Here is a 24,044-nt window from a genome sequence, read left to right on the forward strand (position 1 = left end):
TGTTGATTTGTCTTTTGAGGAGCCAGTGGAAACAGAATACTGGGTGCTGATTGCAAACCAGGTGCTACGCTAAACATTTTGCATGTTTTAAGCAATTGATTCCTCACAGCAGCCTTATGAAGTAGATAGGTTCTGCTACTGTCCCCTTCCCTCACCTTTTTTTTTTAGTTCTTAGTAGGTGAGGAAACTGAGTCACTAAGATGTTAACTAAGGTGTCCCTTAGCTACTAGAGCTGGGATTCGAAGCTTGGCAGGGCAGCTCCTGTTGGCCTGTGCTTTTGAACTACTAATCCTTACTTTTATGGCTTTCTTCCTGATTTTACACACTGACATCTAAATCAAATACTTGATGAATCTGTGTAGGCATAACACCCTGTGGGCCAAAACAAAACCATCTGTGGACTGTACTTGCCTTGTGACAGCCAGTTGGTGGCTGCCATTTATAGTTTCATTTGCAGGTAACAGGGCAAGGATGGGTTAGGCAGGGGACTTCCAGGGTGCTCAAAAGAAAAACTCATCTATGTCTCAAAACACAGACATATATACTCATACACACTTAGACTGGACTCTTACCTTAGGTTAGATCCTTCCACAGGCAGTCCACAGAGCAGCACGTTGAGGGGTATTCCTGTTTTTACAGATGAGACAATGGAGCCTCGAAATAGTTAACTAAGTCACCCAGCCTGCTGGGGAGACAGGACTGGACTTTGGACCCTAGTCTTCAGATTCAGAGTCCAGAGTTCCTTTCTGTGTTGTCTCCTATTCTCTGTCTTACAATTGTGAGTGCTGATTGATGAATTCATCAAGCAACTAAGAGTTAGGTACACCAGGACAGTCCTTTTTGGAATCACAGGAAAAATGTATTTTCTCAACAGGACCTTCTGATTGTTAAATTTTAGTGTGAAAGGAGGACTGTAAAGAGACAAAGTGATACAAGGCCTATGAATTAGTTCAGGTTAAATCATTTATGTCAGCAAAGGCAGGTGACAGAGTCAGTAGTTATGTTTGCAATGGGTAAAAAGAATACACAAGTATCAGAGATGAAAAGCTTTGTAAATTGTCTGTTTAACCTATATTACCGAGATTGTGTATCTCAAAATAGATTAAAAATTTTTTTATTATGTTAAATAAGTCTTAGATGACATAAGTGTTCCATAGAAAATGTAGGGGTTCTCATATACCCCACCCCTTCCCCCTACCACACTTTCCCCCATTAACATTTTTCATTAGTGTGGCACATTTGTTACAATTGATGAGCATATGTTGAAGCATTGCTCCTAACCATGGTCTATAGTTTGTTATGGTTTATGCTTTGCACCATACAATTTTATAGGTTTTGACAAAATGTATAATGGCCTGTACCTGTCATTGCAGTGTAATGCAGGATAATTCCAATGCCCCCAAAATCCCTATTAACACCTATTCTTCCCTTCCTCCTCTGAGAATCTCAAGACAGATTGTTTCTGAACATTGGACCTTGCTGACAGGTGGGGAAATGTTTCTCTTTCCATGACTCCAGACAACCCTGCCCTGCTCTTCTGGGCTTCTGAAGCTGTTCTCTCTATCCCTTTTAAGACTCTGGATCATATATTTGACTTGCCGTTATAACCTCCTTGGGAGCTTTTAAAATGCAAATTTCCAGACCCAGTTCCAAATGAACTGAATCAGAATACTTGTTACTTTGGCCCAGAAAACCTATATTTTCAAAAGTGTCCAGATAGATCAGAAATGTAGCCAGGTATGCGCATCCCTGCCTCCCTAATCTTACAGCACTTGACGGAATAGTCTTCTGCGCAGAACCCAACCTCTTAACTGTTCTTTTATCAGTTCACTGCAACTGCCTAGACCACTATCACTTACTACTACACTTTTCACTTTGGACTCCGCTCACACATGTGCGTGGAAAGCAGAAATTTTGATGGGCAGGATACTAGTAGGGTGATGCTAAAGAGAAGAAAGATTTCATAGAAACACTAAGAAAGAGGGTAAGACTAGAGTAGCCACTGAGTAGCAGAGACCCAAGGAGGAAGGGGAAATATCCAGAAGGGCTTATGCCACAAAAAAACGTTATGTCTGCCCTCCTGGGGCCTTTTTCTTTTCTATTTCAACTAGTCTTCCCTCATCAGATTTTTGCCCCCTGGATGTCAATGAATGATAGAGATCTGTTCTTATATGGTCTTCTGTTACTCTTCTCAGGTGGAAACTGTTTGGAGAGGTGTGCTCCTTTATTTGCATACTTCACTCTGTCATTCAGGTATTGAAAAATGGGCCGCCCCTGTCACAGAGTGTGGAGGTTATGGAAACATGCTTATTTGTAAATAAGACATATTTCAATGTAGGGTTTAAAATTGGCCCACTGTATTTTGTTTGTCGTAGTGTTTATCCTGAGCATTTTGTAGGTGGGCTTAAATGGGAAGAATTAGCTTGTACATACTTTACGCTATTAGAGTAGAAAATAAGCATCTTTTTAATGTTGGAAAAACTTTCAAACAATTTGATATTATATATTGGTGGTGTTTTAATTAGAGATTTTATTAAGATGTTTATCAACACAAATGGCTTTTATTCAACACTAGATACCTAGAGATACAACACAATAAATAATAATAATAAAATAATGGAGGGCAAGTTCCCTGCTATTAGGAGTCTTACTGTCAAAAAAAGAAGGAGAGGGAAAAAAAAGAAAGCTAAAATAGTCAATTGTTTGTTTTCCTTTTATCTATGATGTTTTGATTTCTGCTAAATAGTTCCATGTTCCTTCAACTTCTTCCCATTTCCTTTTGTGGAATCTTGAGATTGAAGTACCGTGAGACTGATTAATCTATTTCTCATACTCCCCACCCCTCCCGCGAATATGACCACCAGCCCCAGTCCATCCTGTACACCCCCAAATACCCTTACGCATTTCCTTTATCCAATGCCATTTACAGGCAGGACCCTGCCTTGTAGTAATGACTGGTTATATATAAACATCCCTTGTGTATTCATACTACAAATAGAGTTTAACACACATAATCCCAAAATAATGTCTGTTATTGTTTCCAGTCAGTTTCCATCCAGTCTTGCATCAACTGCCTGTAAAAGCTGGACTCTCTTACTTCTTGATTCCTTAAATGTCCTAGTTTGTTTCTTACCCCAAAACTCAGTAATGTGTATTTGTAGCATTACTTATTTGAAGTTTGTTTCTTTTTAAGGTATGTGAGCTCAAAAACAATGTATCACAGGTTTTTCCAAATTGCTTCATTGGACAATTATTAAGACATACTCATGCAATTTGATTTTTTCCAACTTGATGTCTTGGAGCATTCATTTTTGCATATATAGATAAACTTTATTCTTTTCATGGTTTAGTTGTAGTCCATACTTTATTTAATCAGTTCCTATTGATGGACATTTAGTTAGATATGAACCTTTTCAATAAATTATTTTACAGTACCAACTGAGTTCCATCATAAAAAAAAATGAGTCAAAAACAAGACTTACCACTCAAGTGATTTATAATCTTGTGTGTATGTGTGTGTGTGTTTGTGAGTGAGAGAGTTGTGGCTCCAGACAGGCAACTGAGGATTAAAAGAAGGGCATGAGTGAAGGTGTGATTGTAGGAACGTGGAGCAGAGTTGGGGCGTGGCATAATTAGGAGGAGCCCAGATGCCATGCTGAGGAGTACTTTGAAGTTTTTGAACATTGTAGTAAAGTAATTGAAGATGTGTTTTTAAGAAGGGCAATCCGGCATGAAAACACTGCATGTAGAAATGCTGCTTTGTGTTTCCCTATTAGAAACATTAAATCCTACCAGACTTGGTACACTAATTTGGAGTAGTGGAAGAGGAGTTTAAGAAATACGTGCTTAAAATATAATTAGTCACTGCATTGTAAAATAATGCTTTTTAAACAAATACCTTTTGCAATGAATAAAGGCATTGGAATTCATTGGCAACTGTGTACTTGCCTTTATCTGGGAATTATAATGGAGAAACATCTCCATCTTCTGGTAGATTGAAATAAGTAGCAGTTTATAAAATGAAATGTCATATACATTTACTTATTTTCTAGACAGTTTACAAAATCACACTTTGGCACAGGCACTAACAGAGTCATGAGTTGACTATCAAATCCCCATTAGTTGAAGGGCTCAAGCAGATTTGCCCTGCTGGTAGAAGATTAAGTATAATGCTAAGAATCGGAAGGAATGATGTTAGCAAGGAATGAAAATTTAGAACTTTTAATTGGTACAGACAAGAATTTCAGTGTATATGTTCTGCATATGGCTTTTTTGGAAAGATGCTGAGGAAGCAGAAGAGGGCATTTTCTTTTACACCTCTGTATCTCAGAAAGGTGTCATTTCTTACTATCTTCTTTCTACTCCCATCTGCTCAAAACTTGCCTCAACTGTCACTTCCTCTGCAAGTGTCCCTGAGACCTCAGTGCATTGAGCACTACTCTTCTGATGCAGCCTGTGGGCTTTCATAACACATCTTGCTAAAATATGCCGTGACGGTCCTTGTTGAAGTGTTTTGATTTGGCATCTCCGGTATCCACTATGTAGTAGTCACTCAGAAGTGTTTGTTAAGTGAATGCATGTTACCAAAATGTGGATGGAGGCAAGGACTATCCCCTGACCCTGTGCTCTGCTCCTGTAGGTAAAGATAAACGAGATGATAGAATTCATCTGAAAACTACAAATATTTTAAACAATATTATCCCGGGGGCCTTAGTCCCCTAGTCACTAGTATATATAAACTTTTGAGCCCCCTTTTAAGGTGTCTGAGCTGCTGTCCTGTTTAATGATTCAACTTAGGACAGATAACTCAGGATGATATGCTGCCTTATCAGACAGTTTATTAATGTTCTAACTGCTCAGCCTTTTAGTAAATTAAGACAAGTTGGGAAAATGAGGTTTGAAGTCAGGGAGAGAGGCATGAGCTGGAATGAGACCGGACATTGTAAATCCTCACAGGGCCCACTGGATGGAATGGAGGAGAGTATGGGCCATGATGTGAACCATTCATTGTCTATGAGGTGCAGAGGTGCCCAAAGATGTACTTACCAAATCCAATGGATGTGTCATGATGATGGGAACGAGTGTTGTTGGGGGGGGGGAGAGGAGGGGTGGGGGGGTGGGGTTGAATGGGACCTCACATATATATTTTTAATGTAATATTATTACAAAGTCAATAAAAAATAAAAAAAATTAAAAAAAGATAATAATAATCAGGTTAGTTAGGGGGAAAATACTTTGTTTAGTAGTAATATTTTAAGAATGCTCTTTAATCAGTTAAAAAGGTTTAAAAGCAGTGCAAGTTATTGGTGGTAGGGTGAGATGTTATATATGTTTGTTTGATGTTATGTATATATTTTTTGTAAGTTCACAACTATTATACACTTGTTTATGTATGTTTATGTATGAGTGACATATTTCAATAAATTAAAAAAAGATGTATTCTTAAAAAAAAAAAAAAAAAAAAAAGAATGTAGGGAAATGCTTCCTTTGTCTTACATAAACTTTCCCAGGGTTGTTTCAATAAATAGATGCTGCTTTTGTTCATGCCGCGGTGATATGTGGGAGGAGCACGGGCTCAGCAAGTTTAGGGGAGGGTTCTGTGGTATTGAGACTTCAGGGACCCCAGCTGAGGGTTGACTGAAGCCCCTGAACCTGCTGTGGGTGAGCACACCCTGGGTTTTCTTTTCTTTTCTTTTTTTTTTTTTTTTTTTCCTACCCAGCGAGGAAGCCACACATGAAGTCATGTAGAATCAACCTTCTTCCCTATCGAGCAAACGGACATTAGCCAAGAAGCACACTTGCTTGTGCTCTGCCGGATCTTGTGAGGGTTGTGTGGTTATCCTTGGTGGTCTGATTGAGAAATTCTTTGTGGTTTTGGGCCATGGGAGCTGTGTGGAACTGCATGTCTCCTTAGTTTAATAATTTGAGTACAGCAGTGATTTTTATACTGCATTCTGTGGACCAGTTAGCATAACAAGGACAAAGACTCAATGAGCCCAACCTTCTGTATTTAGTCCTTGAATGGACCTTGCAACTGTGCTGATTGCTCCTGTCTGACGGTTAGTAAACATGAGGTAGGTTGAAGGAGATGTGTGGTAAGCTGAACCAGTAGGACTAATTCAGAACCATGCGTTAGCTTGAGCGGCCTTGGGGCATCATCAGCCCTCTTCACAAGCATCACCGACTTTTCTTGTAGGTAGAGGTTGCCTTACCTCACTGTGGTAGCTGATGTCGGTGCCCTCACATGGCCTCGCCTCCTGACTGGCACTTTGTTTCTTGTTTTAAAGATAGATTTATTTATTTATTTATCTATCTATCCATCCATCCATCCATCCATCCATTCCCCCCCCCGAGTTGTGTGCTTTCTGTGTCCATTCGCAGTGTGTTCTATGAGCGCTTCTATATCAGCGGCACGGGAATCTGTGTTTCTTTTTGTTACGTCATCTGGTTGTGTCAGCTCTCCGTGTGTGCGGCACCATTCCTGGGCAGGCTGCACTTTCTTTGGCGCTGGGCAGCTCTCCTTACGGAACACACTCCTTGCGCGTGGGGTTCCCCTACGCGGGGGACACCCCTGCGTGGCACGGCACTCCTTGCGCCCATCAGCACTGCGCATGGGCCAGCTCCACACTGGTCAAGGAGGCCCGGGGTTTGAACCATGGACCTCCCATATGGTAGGCGGACGCCCTATCCATTGGGCTAAGTTCGCTTCCCGTGGTACTTTTTTTTGGGTCTCTATCGAGGCTTGTGCCGTGGAAGGACAAACACAGCCTCTGCTTCTAAAGATTTCTTGAAATCATACCAAGTATAAGTTTTGTATCTAGTAGTTAAGAGTGCTAAAAAAATTATTTATGGTTTTGCTTTGTAGGAGAGAATTTAAATTAGAATTTAGATGATGTATTCTTTCAGGAAGCAATAGCAAACAAAAATATTCAATTTGGATAGGGTTCTTTCTTGTGTCATTAAGCAAAACTGCTAGCAATAAACTCTAACCCAGATATCATTTATCCATGCTCCCAGGAAGCTGCCATTAGAGAAGTTTGTTCAATAGCTGGTAATCCAGCATCCAGGAGTTCATTTTGTATTAGCTGGACAGAAGAAGCTTCACAGGGGGGGCTTCTCATTGAGGAGATGGGTGGATTAATTGAGTTATTTTTCCTTGGCCTCGCTTGCTGTACTAAGTAATACAATCCTAACGTAGACATGTATTTGCAAATGTTTTGTGACCCTGGAAACCCTATGCCCTCTTTTGCCCAAACAGCCCCAGTTTATACCTGTTGTTCCATCTTCATAAGTGATACGTTCACTCTCAAAAGTGGCCTGGTTTTAAATGGGAAAGGTTATGTTACGTATGTTAGAAAAATAAAAAATTAAAAAAAAACTAGAAGTCTGGTTTTGACATAATTTATATAGTCTTTCTAATTCTAAGGTAATAAATTGATTAAATATGTATGACTGGCTTATTTAATGTAATATCCTCATAATACTGAGTATTGTGTTTATTAAATTACTGAGGCTGTTTTTAAGAGAGCTTCTCAATTTCAACTCCCGCTTTATTTGAAATATTGGTATTGATTATTTGTATTAACAATTTTTGGTAACAAATTAGCAAGACTTGTGAAAGTAAGACGTGGGGAGTACATTCCTTTCAGGATTGATTCACGGTTAAAACTCAAGCTTCTGGCAGTGGATTACCTGGGGATGGATCCTACCCACAGCATTTATTAATATGACCTTGGGAAAGTTACTTATCTTTTATGTGCCTCAGTTTCTGCATCTCTACGGTAGGATTACGTTAGTAATTCTTCCTCGGTTTGTTGTGGCGATTATAGGAATTTATTAAGGTCAGGCTCTATGAACAGTGCCGGGTACCTAGGGAGTGCCCAGTAAATGTTAGCTCTTTTAATTTTGTTAGAAAATAACCATTCTGTGTTAAAAGTATCAGAAAAAGAGTATGTGAGGAAGTGGGAAGGAACAAGAAAATTAAGGCCTTGAGTAGTAGCACAGTCAGTTAAAAACGATGCCAGTTTGTTTACTTTTGTCGCCCAACATGGCACAGTATATGGCAACATCCAGGGCTTCTCCGGAATGTTTGTTCATCCTTGGGACCAGACAGCCCTCCACAGTTCCAGAGCTAAGTCAGGTGTAAGCCCAGACGGCAGAGGTGGCTTGCCCACCATTTCTGAGAGTGCGTTGGCAGGTTTTATCGTAGGGTTGTTAATGAGGATGAGAGAAAGAAAGGCGCATAGAATGGCTTGAATTTGCAGGTCAAGAGCCTTGAGCCTGGGTCAATGGCTCCTTGAATGAGATGGGAAGAGAAAGTGATGCAGTACAGAAAATAGCATGTACGTGAGGTCACTTCCAGGGTTTATCACCTCCGCTATCATTTTAGTACCTGCTGTATTCTCCTTGCTTTTGGGCCTCAGTTTCCTCATCTCTAAAATGGGAATAATAATAGGACACCCATTTCAAAGGGTTGTGATAGAGACTAAAGATTTTATGTATATAACGTTCTTGGAACAGTGACTAGTAAGCACTACGTAAGATTTATCATTTTTATAATAATTTTAACCTATGACTTTAGGGGTATATGTAGGTTATATATATATATATATATATATATATTTGTCTTTCAAATAGTATTGTAGAAACTTCCTGAAGGTGAACCCACTGAAATAATTGAGGACAGTGGTCCTGAGGAGCAGGGTCATGGTATCCCAGAGAAAGAGTCCCTGGCAACAAACTTCACATTAAAGGGCGCCTTGGAGAACAGAGGTTAAAGTGTTAGTAGCAGATACAAACTTAGGAATATGACAGTTTCTATAAGGCATAGAAGAGATGTTCACTGTGCATCATAAGAAGGCAAAGAGTATTCAAACTGCTGTTAAGTGTTTTTGTTTTTTTTTTAAACAAAGATCAAGAACACTTAAATTCTCAATATTTCTAACATTTTAAATTTATTACTTTTCATTTTCCTATTTATGATCAACAGAAATATTTTAACTGACAAATTTGTAAAGGTCATGGAACAATCATAATTTTCCCCATTGATTATTAAGAGTGCTTTGCATAGTTTCAGCTTGTGTAGTCATTTTTGTGGCCTCACACTACATGCAAAGCAAGGCCTGCGTGTATAATTGTCTGTGTAAGTAGACCATAGCATCTATGACTTTTATGTCTGTGTATTAAACAGATGTGTTGAAATATATCCTAAAAAGAGGACATTGGGTGTGATGGGGTTGGAAAAACCCTGATCTGGATGATTCCAAATTAATATAGTATAAATTTATTCTTCCAATTTATCTTAATGATGAACTTTCTTTGGCTGCATAAAAGAACATATAAGAATTTGAAAACATATGGTATGGTTCAGGCTTTTTGAAGGACACAGATAATTTATTGCTGGAAATTTATAGATGTTTTTCAATGTTATTAAAGGTATTTTGGTTTAGGTTAGTAATAACCATATTAAGCATTTAATAGGATTTTTAAAGACTATTTCAAAACTGTCATAGGTTAAGGAGTTGCGTTACATTTTTTATATAAATCTATTAGCAGTAGCTATATACATGTGTTTTTCTGTGTACATCTGTATGTTAACTTGTCCCAGGTACTGTTGAAAAGTCTTATCGCATTGAATCCCAGGCTCATACTTTGGGGCTCTGGGAAATTTGGTGAATATTCCAGGCTCTTGTTTATAAATAAGCAAGGCTAATTTAATCAGAGATATGGCTGATTCTGAGAGTTGCTATGGAGATGTCACAGACTGCAACCATTAGATACTCTCAGGCATAATTCAGAGAGAAATTGGCCACTTTACTTTTATTAAGCATGTATGCTTCCGAACTATTTGATAGGAAGAATCTACAGTTTATTCTATTTCTTGAGTTTCCAAGCAAGAGATAAAGGGTACTCTATTGCAACATTGTACTGTTTTATCTTAGCTCTTTGTGATTTAAAGGAAAAACTTAGTATTCAAAACCAAAGTTGACATTTGAATTCTATCAGTTTCTTTGTATGTTAAGTGAAAATTATTTAACACTGGCAGTCTTATTCCTTCATCATCAACTCTAATGCTTTTTATTATTGTTATTACTTTTTAAAAATTTGTCTCCCCTTTCCTCGCCCCCAGTTGTCTGCTGTCTGTGTTCATTCACTGTGTGTTCTTCAGTGACCACTTCTATTCTAATCAGAGCATTGGGAATCTGTGTTTCTTCGTGTTGCATCATCTTGTGCCATTCCTGGGCAGGCTGCACTTTCTTTCGCGTTGGGTGGCTCTCCTTACAGGGTGTACTCCTTGCGCGTGGGGCTCCCCTACGCGGGGCACACCCCTGCGTGGCAGGGCACACCCCTGCGTAGCACGGCACTCTTTGCGCTCATCAGCACTGCGCGTGGGCCAGCTCCACATGGGTCAAGGAGGCCCAAGGTTTGAACCTTGGACCTCCCATGTGGTAGGCGGATGCCCTGTCCATTGGGTCAAGGCCGCTTCCCCTTTAATGCTTTTTGTGTACTTTAAAACCATATATTAATTATATTTGACTTTTATGTTTTCTTTATGTTAATTAGGAAAGAGTGGTCAGTTTTCATAGCATTTTCCCCATGAGCTCCATGTTTTTATTATTACATCCTTTTAGTGTTTGTTCCTTTTGTGTCTGTGAGATAGCTTCTTGTAGATCTTAACTGTTCTTTCCAAACATTTTCATCTTATCAAGTTCTAGGGAGCTTCAGGTCCTTTTTTGTTGTTGTTGTTGTTGTTTGCTTGATTGTTTTAGATACATCAGCATTGATGATGACTAAAGGAAGGCTGTAGCAAAGGGCTAGGCCACATTACTGTGTGGTCAATTATTTCTCCAGTTAATTCTTATTCAGACCTTGAGCAAAATAACCCAATGCTGCAAATAGGACACAGCTATTTTATTCAGCTGTGTTACGTATTCTTACCGCTAGGTGGTGTGAAGGGCTAGTCTATGTGCTAAATTTTCTACTTACCAGATGCTTGTACTATTTTGAAATTGGAAAATGTTTGATAGTAAGAAATATTTACTTGCAGAAGTCACTAAGGGATACCCAAAGGTTATTCTTAATATTATGTTGAGCACAATGTTTTTTTTTACATGGTGTGTGTCTGGTTAAGTATTTATTGCCTTGTAATTGACTACTTACAATGTTTAGTCTGAGGAAAATCTCTATTTACAAGGTTTTTGTGCTTCCAAAGATTTACTTTTTACTATATTACATTTCCCCGTGGTGATCATAAAATTTCCCTGTGCTGAGGTTGTCCTCGCTTATGTGCATGTGCAAATACACAGGCACTCCCCCATAACACTCACACATTATTTTGACTTAAGTCTTTAATCTGAATCTATGAATTTTCCTAGTTATCACTCCCTTGAAGCTTTGAGAAACAAAATATTGGCGTAATGTTTGGAAATGGTAATAAAGTATCACCTAGGAAATAGTATAATGAGTCAAACAGTCTACTGAAAGATTTTCTATAAGTTCAGTTTTTTTAAAATAAAAGTTTTGTGAGAAAGAGAAAAAATTTCCTGTTGAAAATCTGTGTTTCCCATCTATATAAAAGGAAGAAGCGCTGTGCTGTTTCTGACTGAGAGGATCTGAAATAGTAAATATAATCTAAAAGTCGTATTAAGAAATTTTACATTTCATATTTTAGATTGTTTTTTAATTATAAATTAATTAAATAACAACATAACCAAATAGAATGATTATTTTCTTTGGTATTAATGAATTGAGTATTATGTATTACTTCTGACATTAACACAGCGTTTTATATTATTTCTCTTGCTATTTTATTCATGTACATGGTTCATTGTTGGTTATCCTGGAAAAATAATTTGTGTGACCACAGTATGGGCATTTGTGTAAAATATGAGAAGTGTGATATTGATGGCTTTTGTAACGTGACTTTTTCTTTTTTTTAAGTTAGTAGTGTTCTCACTTTGTATTTTAAATGCGGTATTTTAAAAATATTTTGGGGAAATTAAACCACCATCATGTTAAATGTACCCAACAGCTCTATAGAAAATCCAATTTTAGAAATGTGAAAATGAGATTAAATTATTTTACAGTCCTCTTAGAATTGAGGCCTGAGTTGGAGGATTAAATGAAATAGGTTGCAGGGAAGTGCTTGATAAACTCCAGAGTTCTGAGTGGAGCCAGGTCATGCCCTTAAGGGGGATAGGTTCTTAGTCTTTGGGTTCTAAGTGGGCCAGACATTTGACAGCAGATATATACAGTGTAATTGGTATTAGCAATTTTGAGGTTTTTGACAGAGAGCTGTGGAGTGGTAGAGAATCAGGGCATGGAGAGGATTGGATATTATACTGATGGTGTTTTGCCTGCTGCAGTATTGCTCCTCCTTTTCCTGTGGGGTCCTTGTAACTCTCCCTGGGCCTAATAGGGAAGGTGGAGAAAGGAATTAGCTTTTCAAACTCCCTTTTCACATTAGCTTGTCTAAAACATGGCTGTATCAGTCTAACAGGTGGCTATGAAAATTACCTGGTAAAGGGTATATAAATGCATGTCTGGGGTGTCCCTTAAGTTTATGGACTTGGAATTTCGATGGAGAGGCAGTTATTTTCATAGAGATCCTCAGGCAGTTCTTTTAACCTCTTTGCCACCAACCCCTCCGTCAGGCCTGACTCATCAGGCACTTTGTGGACCCTGAACACGTCCCCGTACCTCACAACTGTGCGTGTCGTTGGGTTCAGTTATTCTTGCCGCCTCATTCTTGCTCACTTCATTTTTAAAATTTTTTGCCAACCATTTACATGAGTTTCAATGAACTATTGTACTATTTTCTGTGTGTGTGTGTGTGTGTGTGTGTGTGTGTGTGGTGGTCTCTAGTAGTCAACTAGAATATCATTTTCTGGTCAGCAAATACACCTCCACTCTCCCCTCTTCTAATGCTCCCCCAGCTCTTAGTAAAGTATTAGGCGCAGATCAGACACTTTATCAGTGCTTGCTCACTTGATGCCTTTGCAAAAGAGTGAAGATTTGAGGGTTTATGTATAAGAAGGAGAAAATGAGCGTCAAATGAGCTGTTCTGAAACCAGCCTTTTGATTCTGTTCTTATTCCCTCAAACTTTGAGTTCCCTTCTCTGCACAGTGCCTTGATATTTTTCTCAAATTCATGTCATACCCAAACTTTAGACCATTTTAGTTCATTTTATATCCATCTTTTGATGGGCTCAAGCAAGGTTAATCAAAAGAAACATTTATTTACACTTTGTACATATTCACTTCAAAAAACAAGAGAAAGCCTCATGGCCTTTAACCACTATACATCTGTGTAATCATAATATATGCGGACTTCCGATCTTCTGACACTTTGCAGTGATCTAATGCTTTCACTCCTGGTTCTGATATTTGATTTCTTGAATAGCCTTCTAGAAAATGACCTACACATAAAAAAGTAAATGATTGGATCCAGACACACATTGCACGCAGACAAGAAAAGTGTCATTTCCTTGCAGTAATATAAGATTTTGTGTGCAGATTCATCTAAAAGCCTGTCTAAGTGACTAAAAGTAAAAGGAATTCTGCACAGATGATATGGTAGGAAGCATGTAAAAAACACAGCCACGACAACCCTAATGCTCTGATTATGTTTTCGTTTTCGGCTTGACTGACTGATGAATTGCCTGCTGGATTTGTGGATGTACCTGGATATGGCTATGTAACATCCAATTAGTATCACCAGCACAGCCACAAACAAACAGCTGTTGACATAAACAACTGCCTTATGCCATTTGACACCCAAGGGACTTTTAAGATTCATGCAGTCATGAATGTTTTCCTTAGTTGCCTGACCATTTGTTAAGATAATGTTTGGTAAGGACAAAATAGCCATGATCACCCAAACACAAAGAGACAAAACTTTGGTGAAGGTTATGCTGTACATGCGAGAGTCCCCAAATGGCTTTACCACCTTCAAATAGCGATCGATGCTTATCAGCCCAAGAAACACGATGGAAGTGTACATGTTTGCATAAAATAAAACTGAAGTATATCTACAGAGAATAAAATTGAAGTACCAAGGTCCAAATCCTGCATCATGAACTATTCGAAATGGAAATGTCAGTGTCATTATGAGGTCAGCAACCACTATGTTTTTGAGATAAAATATGAAGCTGGTTTTATTCCTAATATGGAAGAAGATCCACACTGCTAGACCATTCAGCAAGATGCTTGCCACAAATATAACGAGGTAAAGTATGGGCAGCACAATAGTGTCAAATTCATTGTGATCAGTGGTGTTCTTTCCAGAGCCTTCGCTTGTGTTACTCGGAGTGTGACTTCCGTGGTTAGGCAGCTCATCATCTGTAGGAGAAGTGGGAAGACATCACATCAGTGCTTACCATGCATGCCCCACAGACCGTTCAGTTCTCTTACAGCCTAACCATTGCTCTTTTGGGCTAGTCTGAAAATGCCATCAGATACTTAAAGACTCAAGTTCGTTCATTGTTAATGTTTTGAGTGGCCAAGGAATTGGTGGCCTTCCTCACCCCCGTCTGCCCTGATGTCCCTTGACCTTAACTTATGTCTTTGACTAATGGACTATTTTTTTATGTTGAGTAAAAAGTCATATTTCTGATACTCTCTACCAACCTTTTGAAAATGAAAATAAAAACGCCACTGTAAATTATCCTGATCTTCTAATTAGGTATTTGATATCCTTAGCAAATAGAATTAACAAAATCTGCGGGCAGAAAATAGACATTGCTTGTAACAAAGTAAAATTATAGGTGTGTGGTTATTATTTCAGTGTACTCTTTGGGATACTTTTGAGATTTTTGTTTTCGCCCTTTTCCCTCTCAGTTTTAGGCTCTTGAATCATCAAAAGTTGATAAGGAATGAAACAAATGGATCATATGAATTTTTCACCCATGCATTTGTTATAGTTCCTAAGAGTCTTTTAGGGATTTTGCTAGGAATAGATACAGAACATCTTAGCATTTTTTAAATAAAAAAAAAAAAACAAACTACAACCTCTCTAATTAAAAAAAAAAAGAATAAGAAAAAAAGTCTGTCTTCTAAAGAAACAGATAAAAAAGGTCTTAAGTAGAAGCAAATGTGACTTGCTGTATCTTAGGTTTGTTTTCACCTTTGTAGAATTTAAGTTGTAGGTAGGTATGAAAGTTATTGATTATTATAAATATTTACATACCATAGAGTGAGTTTTTCATCAAAATGTGTTTGTATAGTTAAGTGTCTATAAATACAGACTTTCTGCTTAGTCCAATGAAAAATGTTAATTATATTTTATTGTTATTAATACGTTTATTAGCAGAGGCATATTAAAATAATTGTAGACTCGTTCATTCTTGTTATTTGCAATCCTGGATTATACCTATTGCTTATATGAATTTTCAAAACTTTAGGGGTTTGTGTTTGATTTTTTTAGGTCCATGTAATAAAGACCTATATCATATCTGTCAGTTAATGAAATGTGTTATAAGTATTTGATTTATGTGGCAGCTATGAAAATGGGCCTCTCAGATCTCCTCTGCGGGAAGCAGAGTTGATGGACTGCCTCAGATGCAGTATTCTTACTCCACCACCATTGTCTTGTTGGTGCTGTACTTCCCCTAGATAGCGCCTGGGTAATAACTAAGCACTACAGAGATACTAAGCCAGGCCTGTTCAGTGAGGAATTGTGGGAAGACAATGGAGTAGGAAGCTCCCTTCCAGTATTGGATAGAACATCTGGAAAGGAGATCAGTAAGGGGATAGAAGACTTGAAAGCCAAACTCCCAACAAAGAAAAACCCAAGACCAGATTGCTTCACAGGGGTAATTTTACCAAACATTACAAGAAGAATTAACAGTATTCCTTCCTAAACTCTTCCAAAAAATCCAAGAGGACCAAACATTTTGCATCTTACTCTGTAAGGTCAACATCACCCTAATACCAAAACCAAATAATGATAACAGGGAAATAAATTACAGACCAATATTCCTTATAAATATTAATACAAAGATCCTCTATAATATACTAATAAACAGTATCTAACAGCACATTAATTATATACCATGATCAGTTGAGATGTATTGTAGATATGAAAGTAGGGAGGGTTTCAACTTTAAGAAAATCCATTCATATAATATACCACATTAGCAAAATGAAGGAAAATACCCCACGTGACCATGTAAATTCATTGCAAAAAGGAAATTGACAAATCCAACACCTCTTCATGATAAACACTTAGAAAACTAGGAATAGAAGCAAACTTCCTCAACATGATGGTGAAGGGCATCTATGAAAAGCCCCAGTCTAGCATCATTCTCACTGCTCTCAGTATTATCCTGGAAGTTTTAGCCAGAGCAATTACACAAGAGAAATAAATTGCATCAAAATTGAAAAGGAAGAGGTGGCGGACTTGACCCAGTGGTTAGGGCATCTGTCTACCACATGGGAGGTCTGCGGTTCAAACCCCGGGCCTCCTTGACCTGAGTGGAACTGGCCCACGCACAGTGCTGATGCGCACAAGGAGTGCCCTGCCACACAGGGGTGTCCCTTGTGTAGGGGAGCCCCACGCGCAAGGAGTGCGCCCCGTAAGGAGAGCCCCCCAGCGTGAAAGAAAGTGCAGCCTGCCCAGTAACGGCATCACACACACAGGAGAGATGAAGCAGCAAATGACGCAACAAAAAGAAACACAGATTCCCGTGCCGCTGACAACAACAGAAGCGGACAAAGAAGACGCAGCAAATAGACAGAGAACAGACAACAAGGGGGAGGGGAGTGGGAAGGGAAGAGAAATAAATAAATAAATAAATCTTTTAAAAAAATTGAAAAGGAAGAAGTAAAACTTTTCCTATTTGCAGACAACAATCCTTTATACAGAAAATTCTAGAAAAAAAAAGTACAGCACAACAGAGTTCCTAGGGCTAATAAATGAATTCAGCAAAGAGGTGGGGTACATTATCATTATCAGCAGTGATTCTATACTTTAGTAATGAATAACTGGAGGAAGAAATCAAGAATGGTAATTCACAACAGCAACTAAAGGATGAAATATCTGGGAATAAAAATCTAAGTAAGGAGGTAAAGGATTTTGTACAGAGAAAACTACAAAACATTACTCAGAGAAATAAAGGAAGACCTGAATTAAGGGTAGGGCATTCCATGTTCATGGATTATAACACTAAATTTTATTACAATGTCAGTTCTACCCAAAGTGATTTGCAGATTCAACACAATCCCAATCACAATTCCAAGAGCCGCCTTTGTAGAAATGGAAAAGCCAATCATCAAATTTTTATGGAAGGGTGAGGGGCCCAAAATAGTTAAAGCCATCTTCAAATGAACAACAGCATTGGGGCACTCACTTCCTAATCTTAAAACTTATTACAAAGCAGCAGTATGGGACTGGCACAAGGAGAGACATATAGGCCAAAGGAATCAAAATTAGTTGAGAAATCAACCCTCACATTATGGCCAGTTGACTTTTGGTAAGGGGGTAAAGACTCCTCAGTGGAAAAAGAAAAGTCTCTTCATCAAAAGGTACTGTGAAAACTGGTTCTCTGTTTGCAAAAGAATGAAGGTTGATCCCTACCTCACAAAATATACAAAAATCAACTCGAATTGGATGAGAGATGTAAATATACAAGCCACAACTATGAAACTCTTAGAAGAAAACATTGAGAAGCATCTTCAGGACCCTGTGTTAGGCAGTGGTTTCTTAGACTTTACATCCAAAGCACAAGCAACAAAAGAATGCATGGATAACGAGGCCCTCATTAAAATTAAAAACTTGTATTCATCAAATGTCCTTATCAGGAAAATTAAACAGCTTACATAGTGTGAAAAAATATTTGGAAATCATATATCCAAAGAGGGCTTACTATCCAGAATATAAAAGAAAATCCTGTAACTCAGCAACCAAAAACAATCCACTTAAAAAATTGGCAAAGAGTTGAATAAACATTTCTCCAGAAATTTACACAAATGGCCAAAGACACCTGAAAAAATGTTCAGCATCATTAGCCATTAGGGAATACAAATCAGAACTCTCCGAGTTACTTTTTCACACCCATAAGAATGTTTAGCATTGCAAAATACTAAACTTAGTAAATTGAAAAATGGTTTATATTGAAAAAATGAAAAAAATTATAGGCTTTGGAGAAGATGAGGAGAAATAGGAACATTCTTTTATTGCTGGTGGGAATGTAAAATGGTGTAGCCACTGTGGTAGTCAGTTTGGAAGATCCAGTACAGTTGGGCAGTTTCTCAGAAAGTGGCAACCCCACTTCTAGTTATATATACCCAAAAGAATTTAAAGCAGGGAATCAAACATATTTACACATTGATAATGGAATTTATTCAAAATTGCCAAAATATGGGTGTACCCCAAGTGTCCATTAACTGATGAGTGAATAAACAAAGTATGGTATATACACACAATGGAATATTATTCATCTCTAAAAGTGAATGAGGCCCCGATACATGCAGCACCATGGATGACCTTTGAAGACACCATGTTAAAATATGCCAGACACAAAAGGCTAAATATTATGTAGTCTCACTGGTATGAAGTAAGTAGCAGAAGTATACTCATAGATTCAGAATCTAGAATGTATGTTATCAGGGAATGGGTAGGGATAAGAAATAGGGCGTTAAGGCTTAAAATATCCCGAGTTCCTATTTGGAACAATGGAGATGCTTTGGTAATGGGTGGATGGTGGTGGTGGTAGCACGACATTGTGATCCTAATTAACCACCCTGAATCATGTATGAGAATGTGGTTTAAATGGGGAAATTTTAGGTTCCATATGTTACCAGAATACAAATTTTTAAAAAACCCGCGGAGTTGTACAACACAAATAGTGAACCCCAAATTAAAACATGGGCTATAGTCAATAGTATAAAAATGTGTTTTTGTCAGTTGTAACAAATGCACCAAACTGATGCAAGGTGTTAATAATAGGGTGGTATATGGGAACCTTATATTTTATATATGACTTTTTTGTAAACTCATAACTTAAAAAAAAAATAGACAGGTCTGTGCATATGAGAGGAGGGACTCCTCTGATGGATGAGTTTGAATGGAAGACTCCTCATCAGTCTGGCCAAACTGCACTTCAGCCTGACTTTACCCTGCCTTCATCCTGTCTCTCTCTTCTCTACACAGAGAGAAGCTGCCTTGTGATTTCAAGGCTGGCTCTCCCCATTTTCTCTCAAAGGCATTTTCCCCAGTAAATCTCTTGGCCATTCAGTTGCGTTTTGTCACTTGTTTTTCAGAGGATATGCACTAACAAATTACATTTGTGCTCTTTTGATGTAAGGTGACAAGGAAGGTCAGGCCTGAATTTTTACTTCTCACTAATTAGTAATATTTAGTATAATTACAATTATGCTTTGCAGTGATTTTGTTTGAGAGGTAATAGCATGAATTTACTCATCATTTCCCTACATGACCGGCATTGGTTTTCTTCTTTGAAGAAGTGAAACAAGGAAGATAGTTTTGATGATTATAATCCAAAAACAGGTTTTTAAATTGCTGCTTGAAATTTAAGTGTAGGCTTTTCCTAAGTAACCTTGACCTCTTTCTAATTCTTTGCTTTCACTCCCTACTATGGGTGTTTTTAAAAACTGGTTTTCCTGGCTTAAATATCCTTACACAGGCTAGTAATTTATACCTGACCTAGCCTGCTTTGAGACCCATAGTATGATTAAGCTTTACAAGTTTAAAATGCCTGATTCAGCTGCCATCTATATATTACTTCTGTCAGTTTCAAATATTGCCTTGAAACCGTATTATTCAAGCCAATTTTAATTTAATGAAGTGTTGCGGTCTTAGCTGCTTCTACACCAGAAAATCTACATCAGTATCAATTCCATTTAACTGGGTTACGGGTCGAGTTAATTTACACAATTAAACTATTAGCAGTCACTTTCATGTAACCCAGAATAGAACCCTAAGGGTACTAGAGAGAGGACAAGAGAGTTTTCACCAGGATAAAGGGTCAGCTAAGGAGTGCAGTCCCCTTGAAAAGGGGCAGCAGCTACATCATCTTCTGGAAGGATGGCTGTGCCCTGTTATAATTATGAATTGGCTTTATAATCCATTGTAAATGCAGATAGACCAGTTCCCTATCTGCGTACTTACTAAGCATGGATTATCACAATCTTTGTGTTGCCTTGTTGATCTCCTGACAGAAAGCTCTGAATTTCCATTGTTGAATATAAGAACCCGTTTCCAGGGTTTGCTTAAGGATTGTATCTGTCCAATACATCATTATACTATTTTAAGGTATTAATTATATGAACAAGCACTCTTATTAAAGGACTATTTACTGAATGATTATGGTTATTATTTAAAGATAGAGTCTTAAGTCAGAATGTCCAAAAGTCATTATATATTACTCTGTATCTTGTAAATAAAAACTATTAAGTAAGAGTGGCCTCATTCCACAGTGGTTATTGAACTGTTTTGTGGCTTGGAGACAGTCTTTTGTTCGACTTGTTGATTGTGTCACTTCACAGTATTTGCTTCCTTAGTTTTTACATATGGGGTTAATATTTGAGAAAACAATTTCTTTATTCAGTGGGATAGGCCTGGGTCTCATTATTACTTCATTTAGATTCCACATTTACAATGCAGCTTAAACAAATTTGTGGTTAAAACCTATTATGGATTATTTTGTGAACTAATATGGTATGGATTGTTCTGGAAAGGTCAAAAGTTAATATAGACAGTTGTTGTTTAGTTTTGTTTAGAATTAAACTTATTCTCTTCTTTTAGCCCCCTCCCCTCCATTTTTTCTTCTCATCTCTGTCATTCCCCCAAGGGTTTCCAAAGCTTCTAGGTATGTTCAGAAACACTCCCCCCCCCCCCCAGACCATCAAAAAAGATCCCCTATATATTTTTAATGTAACATTACGTGTGATCTACGTATCTCTTAAAAATAAATAAAAAATATATTAAAAAAAAAAAAAAAAAGAATGCCTTTCTTTACCCAGGCAATTTTTTCATGTTGTTCTTCACTGCCATAAAGAACTCGGCCAAATTAGGGAACATTTTCAATGACAGTATCTTGGTGATTCAGCTAAGAAAAATTAGAAGCTGTTTTTGCATGGTAAAGGCTATTTTTTCACATATTCCTTGTTTACTAGAATGGTATTCCCAGTATCATTTAGCTCAGTGCTTTATATGAAATGATAATTGAGAGTAAAAAACCCTTTATTTTCTTCCACCCCACCCATTCCTTTTAAATTCATTTGACAGATGCAATGACTTAAGAACTCTTGCCCTAAAATATTTTGTCTTCTAACCTGAAGGTGAATTTGTTTGTGTCTGTAGAATGAATGGGCTTTGTAGCCAGATATAAGCACTAATCACATGTGGCTTTTAAAATTAATAAAGTTAAAAACAATAAAAAATTTATTTTCCTTAGTTACAGTAGGCACACTTATGTTGCTCAGTACCTACATGTGGCTGCTATATGTCGTTCAGAGCATCATAGAGCATTTTCATCATGGCAGAAAGTCCTACTGCATAGCCCTGGTTTAGCTACTTACAGGCTTTGTAAAATGGAATAACTAAGAGCCATTTTGCTGTCTCCTGACAAATGCTCTGTAAATATTATTTTTCAGCACAGTATCTGGCACTTAGTAGGTTCTCGTTTTATACCAGAAGACATTATTAAAATCTGTCATTATTAATAGCAACCACATTGTGCGTGGTAGAAAGAATGGTAAAGAACCTTGGCATTTTTACCTTCAGTAATTTTGCTACATTATTGCTTGTTGGGATGTGTCACTTTTTATCACAAAATGTGAAAGTATCAACAACATGTCACACTGCTCTACTTTCCAGGTGGGAATGAAATACTAAATTATGCAAATTACAGGGTGTCACTACCATTGCACAGCTGCCCTCATATGATTATTTTCTAAATAGTTACCCAAGGGAACAGGTAGATTAGACACTGTAGTTTGCATGTAACAACCATCCTCAAGTGTTATCAATTTAATCTTAATCATTTTAGGGATGGTCTCTAGATGAAACAAAGTTTAACAGTAAGTGACAGCAAGTTAAATTTTCTGTGATGCCATCCTCTGTGTTTGCCATTTTATACTTAATGAAAGGCAAGGCTAAATGCTGGTTTATTTTGTTAGTTTGTTCTTTGATTATTAAGCCTTCCAGATTGCTACATAGTGTAGTTAATAGTAAATATTTGTTTAAGTACTATTTTCTTTGCATCTTTACCTGTAGTTTTACCTGGTAATTTTGCAAGCGTCAAGTTGAGCCCCATTCTTTTGTTGAGATGTTCTGTAAGCAAAAATGCGTGTCAGGAAACACTAGGAGATGATTGAGGCTTGGGTTCAGCATATGTTATTCCTTGCTTGATTTCTGGGAAAAGGAAAGAAACGGAAACGAATTTGAATATTGAAGATTTAGATCTTTTCTGTAGAAGGAATTTCTATACCTCTAGGATTCAGGAAATGCATGCTCTTTGGCTAAGAACTCATGCCACACCAGAGTTGTCCATTCTTGTGTCCTGTTCAGCCTGTCTTGAAGTGTGGACTATTACTGAGGACTATATGCTCTGTCTTGATGGCACTGTGTGACCTTAAGTTCTCCGTGACTCAATGTCCTCATCTCTAAACTGGAAGCAATACTAATAATCCCACAGGATTGTAGTAAGGATTACATAAGACAATAACACAAGACACATAACAGAACTTGATGCCAAGAATGCACTCAGTAAATGTTAGCTTATGTCTTCCCATTCCTACTCCTGATTCCTTTTTTTTTTTTTTTTTTTAATCTGAGGACGTGTAGTTGAATACTTACATGATAGGACTTATTTATACCTGGAGATTGTAAAAAAAATTTTTAATGTCTAGTATTGATATATTTAAAAGTGCTTTATAAATTCAAATACTATTACTCTCCTTACTCGCATCTCTGGAGTTCTGGCTCTCCACTAACCAGCGGTGGGACCTGTATTAAGTCACTTGACCTTTCTGGATTTGTACCTGAGGTCCTGTAATCTCTTATCAGGACTCAACTTTACATGAGTTTATGTATTTTCTCAAACATAGATTCCCACTTAGGAATTTAATTATTGTTTGAATGGTAAGTTCCTGTATTTCTTTGTGAGGACTCTGTTCCAACCTGAAAGTCTGACCAAGAAAGGAGAGTCAAACTGGATTTGAGTAATTGGTGTGTGATTTTGGCTAAATATCTTAACCTTTCTGGGCTTCAGTTTCCTTAAAACATTTTTATAAATATTAACTGAGATAGTACACATACATGTTGTCAAATACCAAAAATTATTATTCCCCATATCCCTCTCCTCAGCAGCTCTGTCTTTCTGTTTTCTTGCCTTCCTCAGGTATTGAATGAAGAGCGAAGTCCTGTGAACAATTTTTGGAAAGCAGGCCACTAAAGTAAAAAAAATGTGCTTATGGAACAATTTACTTTAGGGGAAGTTACGCTGTTTGTCATGAAATGAAACCATGTGGGACTTTCATGTCCCCTCACTGATGCTGCTCTTGTACCATACAGTTGCTGATAGACCCCAAGTAACCTTGTCTCTCCAAGTAGCGAGCAAACTTCTGCCTGGCATAAGCAGTTACTTTTGTTCCTGTCCATTTGCAAACTCAGCAGGGCAAGAGCACATTCGTGGGAAAACTGTATGGAGGAATATTGTGGCAAGTAGAAAAGCACTTATTATTTCTTTTCCTCTTACTGTGTTTTCCTCTTGCAGTACCTAGTATCACATGCAATTAAGGTACTGTAAATGGTAGTGGATAGAAAAATTGTTTTTCAAGTTTTCAGTGCTTCTGCCCTTCCCTGCCCAATGTTAGAACATTTGAGTATTTAGACACCCTATCTGTGCTTCACCTTGAGGTCTCTGCAGTATGGCACACACCATAGGCCCTCTAAAGATACCTATTGCTTAATTTGGCAGGGACTCTTAGACACCTTCCTTTTTGGGTGCAGTGTTTTCAAAGTAAGGCTAGGAGGCAAAAACCTCATTTTCTTTTTATTTATTAAAGTTCATTGGGGAGAA

The 24,044-nt window shown here is 37.7% G+C and overlaps 2 protein-coding genes across 15 annotated transcripts in view; one reads left to right on the forward strand and one right to left on the reverse strand.

Moving 5' to 3' along the window:
* The window catches only part of MED12L (mediator complex subunit 12L), a 377,954-nt gene that overhangs the window by 215,442 nt on the left and 138,468 nt on the right, over positions 1-24,044 (forward strand). The gene's annotated exons all lie outside the window — the stretch shown is intronic.
* Positions 13,225-22,576, reverse strand: GPR87 (G protein-coupled receptor 87). 3 transcript variants are annotated; one of them, XM_071214567.1, is made up of 3 exons: positions 22,452-22,576; positions 22,244-22,294; positions 13,225-14,340 (listed from the first exon to the last, which is right to left on the reverse strand). In XM_071214567.1, the coding sequence occupies exons 1-3, from the start codon at positions 22,471-22,473 to the stop codon at positions 13,298-13,300; spliced, it is 1,116 nt and encodes a 371-aa protein (XP_071070668.1). In that variant the 5' UTR covers positions 22,474-22,576; the 3' UTR covers positions 13,225-13,297. The 3 variants fall into 3 exon arrangements, 2 of the variants coding, with proteins under 2 accessions (XP_071070668.1, XP_071070667.1); XM_071214566.1 differs by having other exon boundaries at positions 22,232-22,294; XR_011648587.1 differs by lacking the exon at positions 13,225-14,340 and having other exon boundaries at positions 22,272-22,375; positions 22,452-22,548.

This window comes from Dasypus novemcinctus, chromosome 4 (genome assembly GCF_030445035.2).
Source record: "Dasypus novemcinctus isolate mDasNov1 chromosome 4, mDasNov1.1.hap2, whole genome shotgun sequence".
Classification (NCBI taxonomy): domain Eukaryota; kingdom Metazoa; phylum Chordata; class Mammalia; order Cingulata; family Dasypodidae; genus Dasypus; species Dasypus novemcinctus.

What these genes read in the sequence shown, in the direction of transcription:
- GPR87 (XM_071214566.1), bottom strand. Translation starts at nt 22,473, where the DNA reads ATGCATTTCCTGAATCCTAGAG. An exon ending in GCATTTCCTGAATCCTAGAG is followed by an intron (nt 22,295 to 22,451) that starts GTATAGAAATTC and finishes TTTTGCTTACAG; the next exon opens with AACATCTCAACAAAAGAATG. An exon ending in ATTACCAGGTAAAACTACAG is followed by an intron (nt 14,341 to 22,231) that starts GTAAAGATGCAA and finishes CTTCTCCTACAG; the next exon opens with ATGATGAGCTGCCTAACCAC.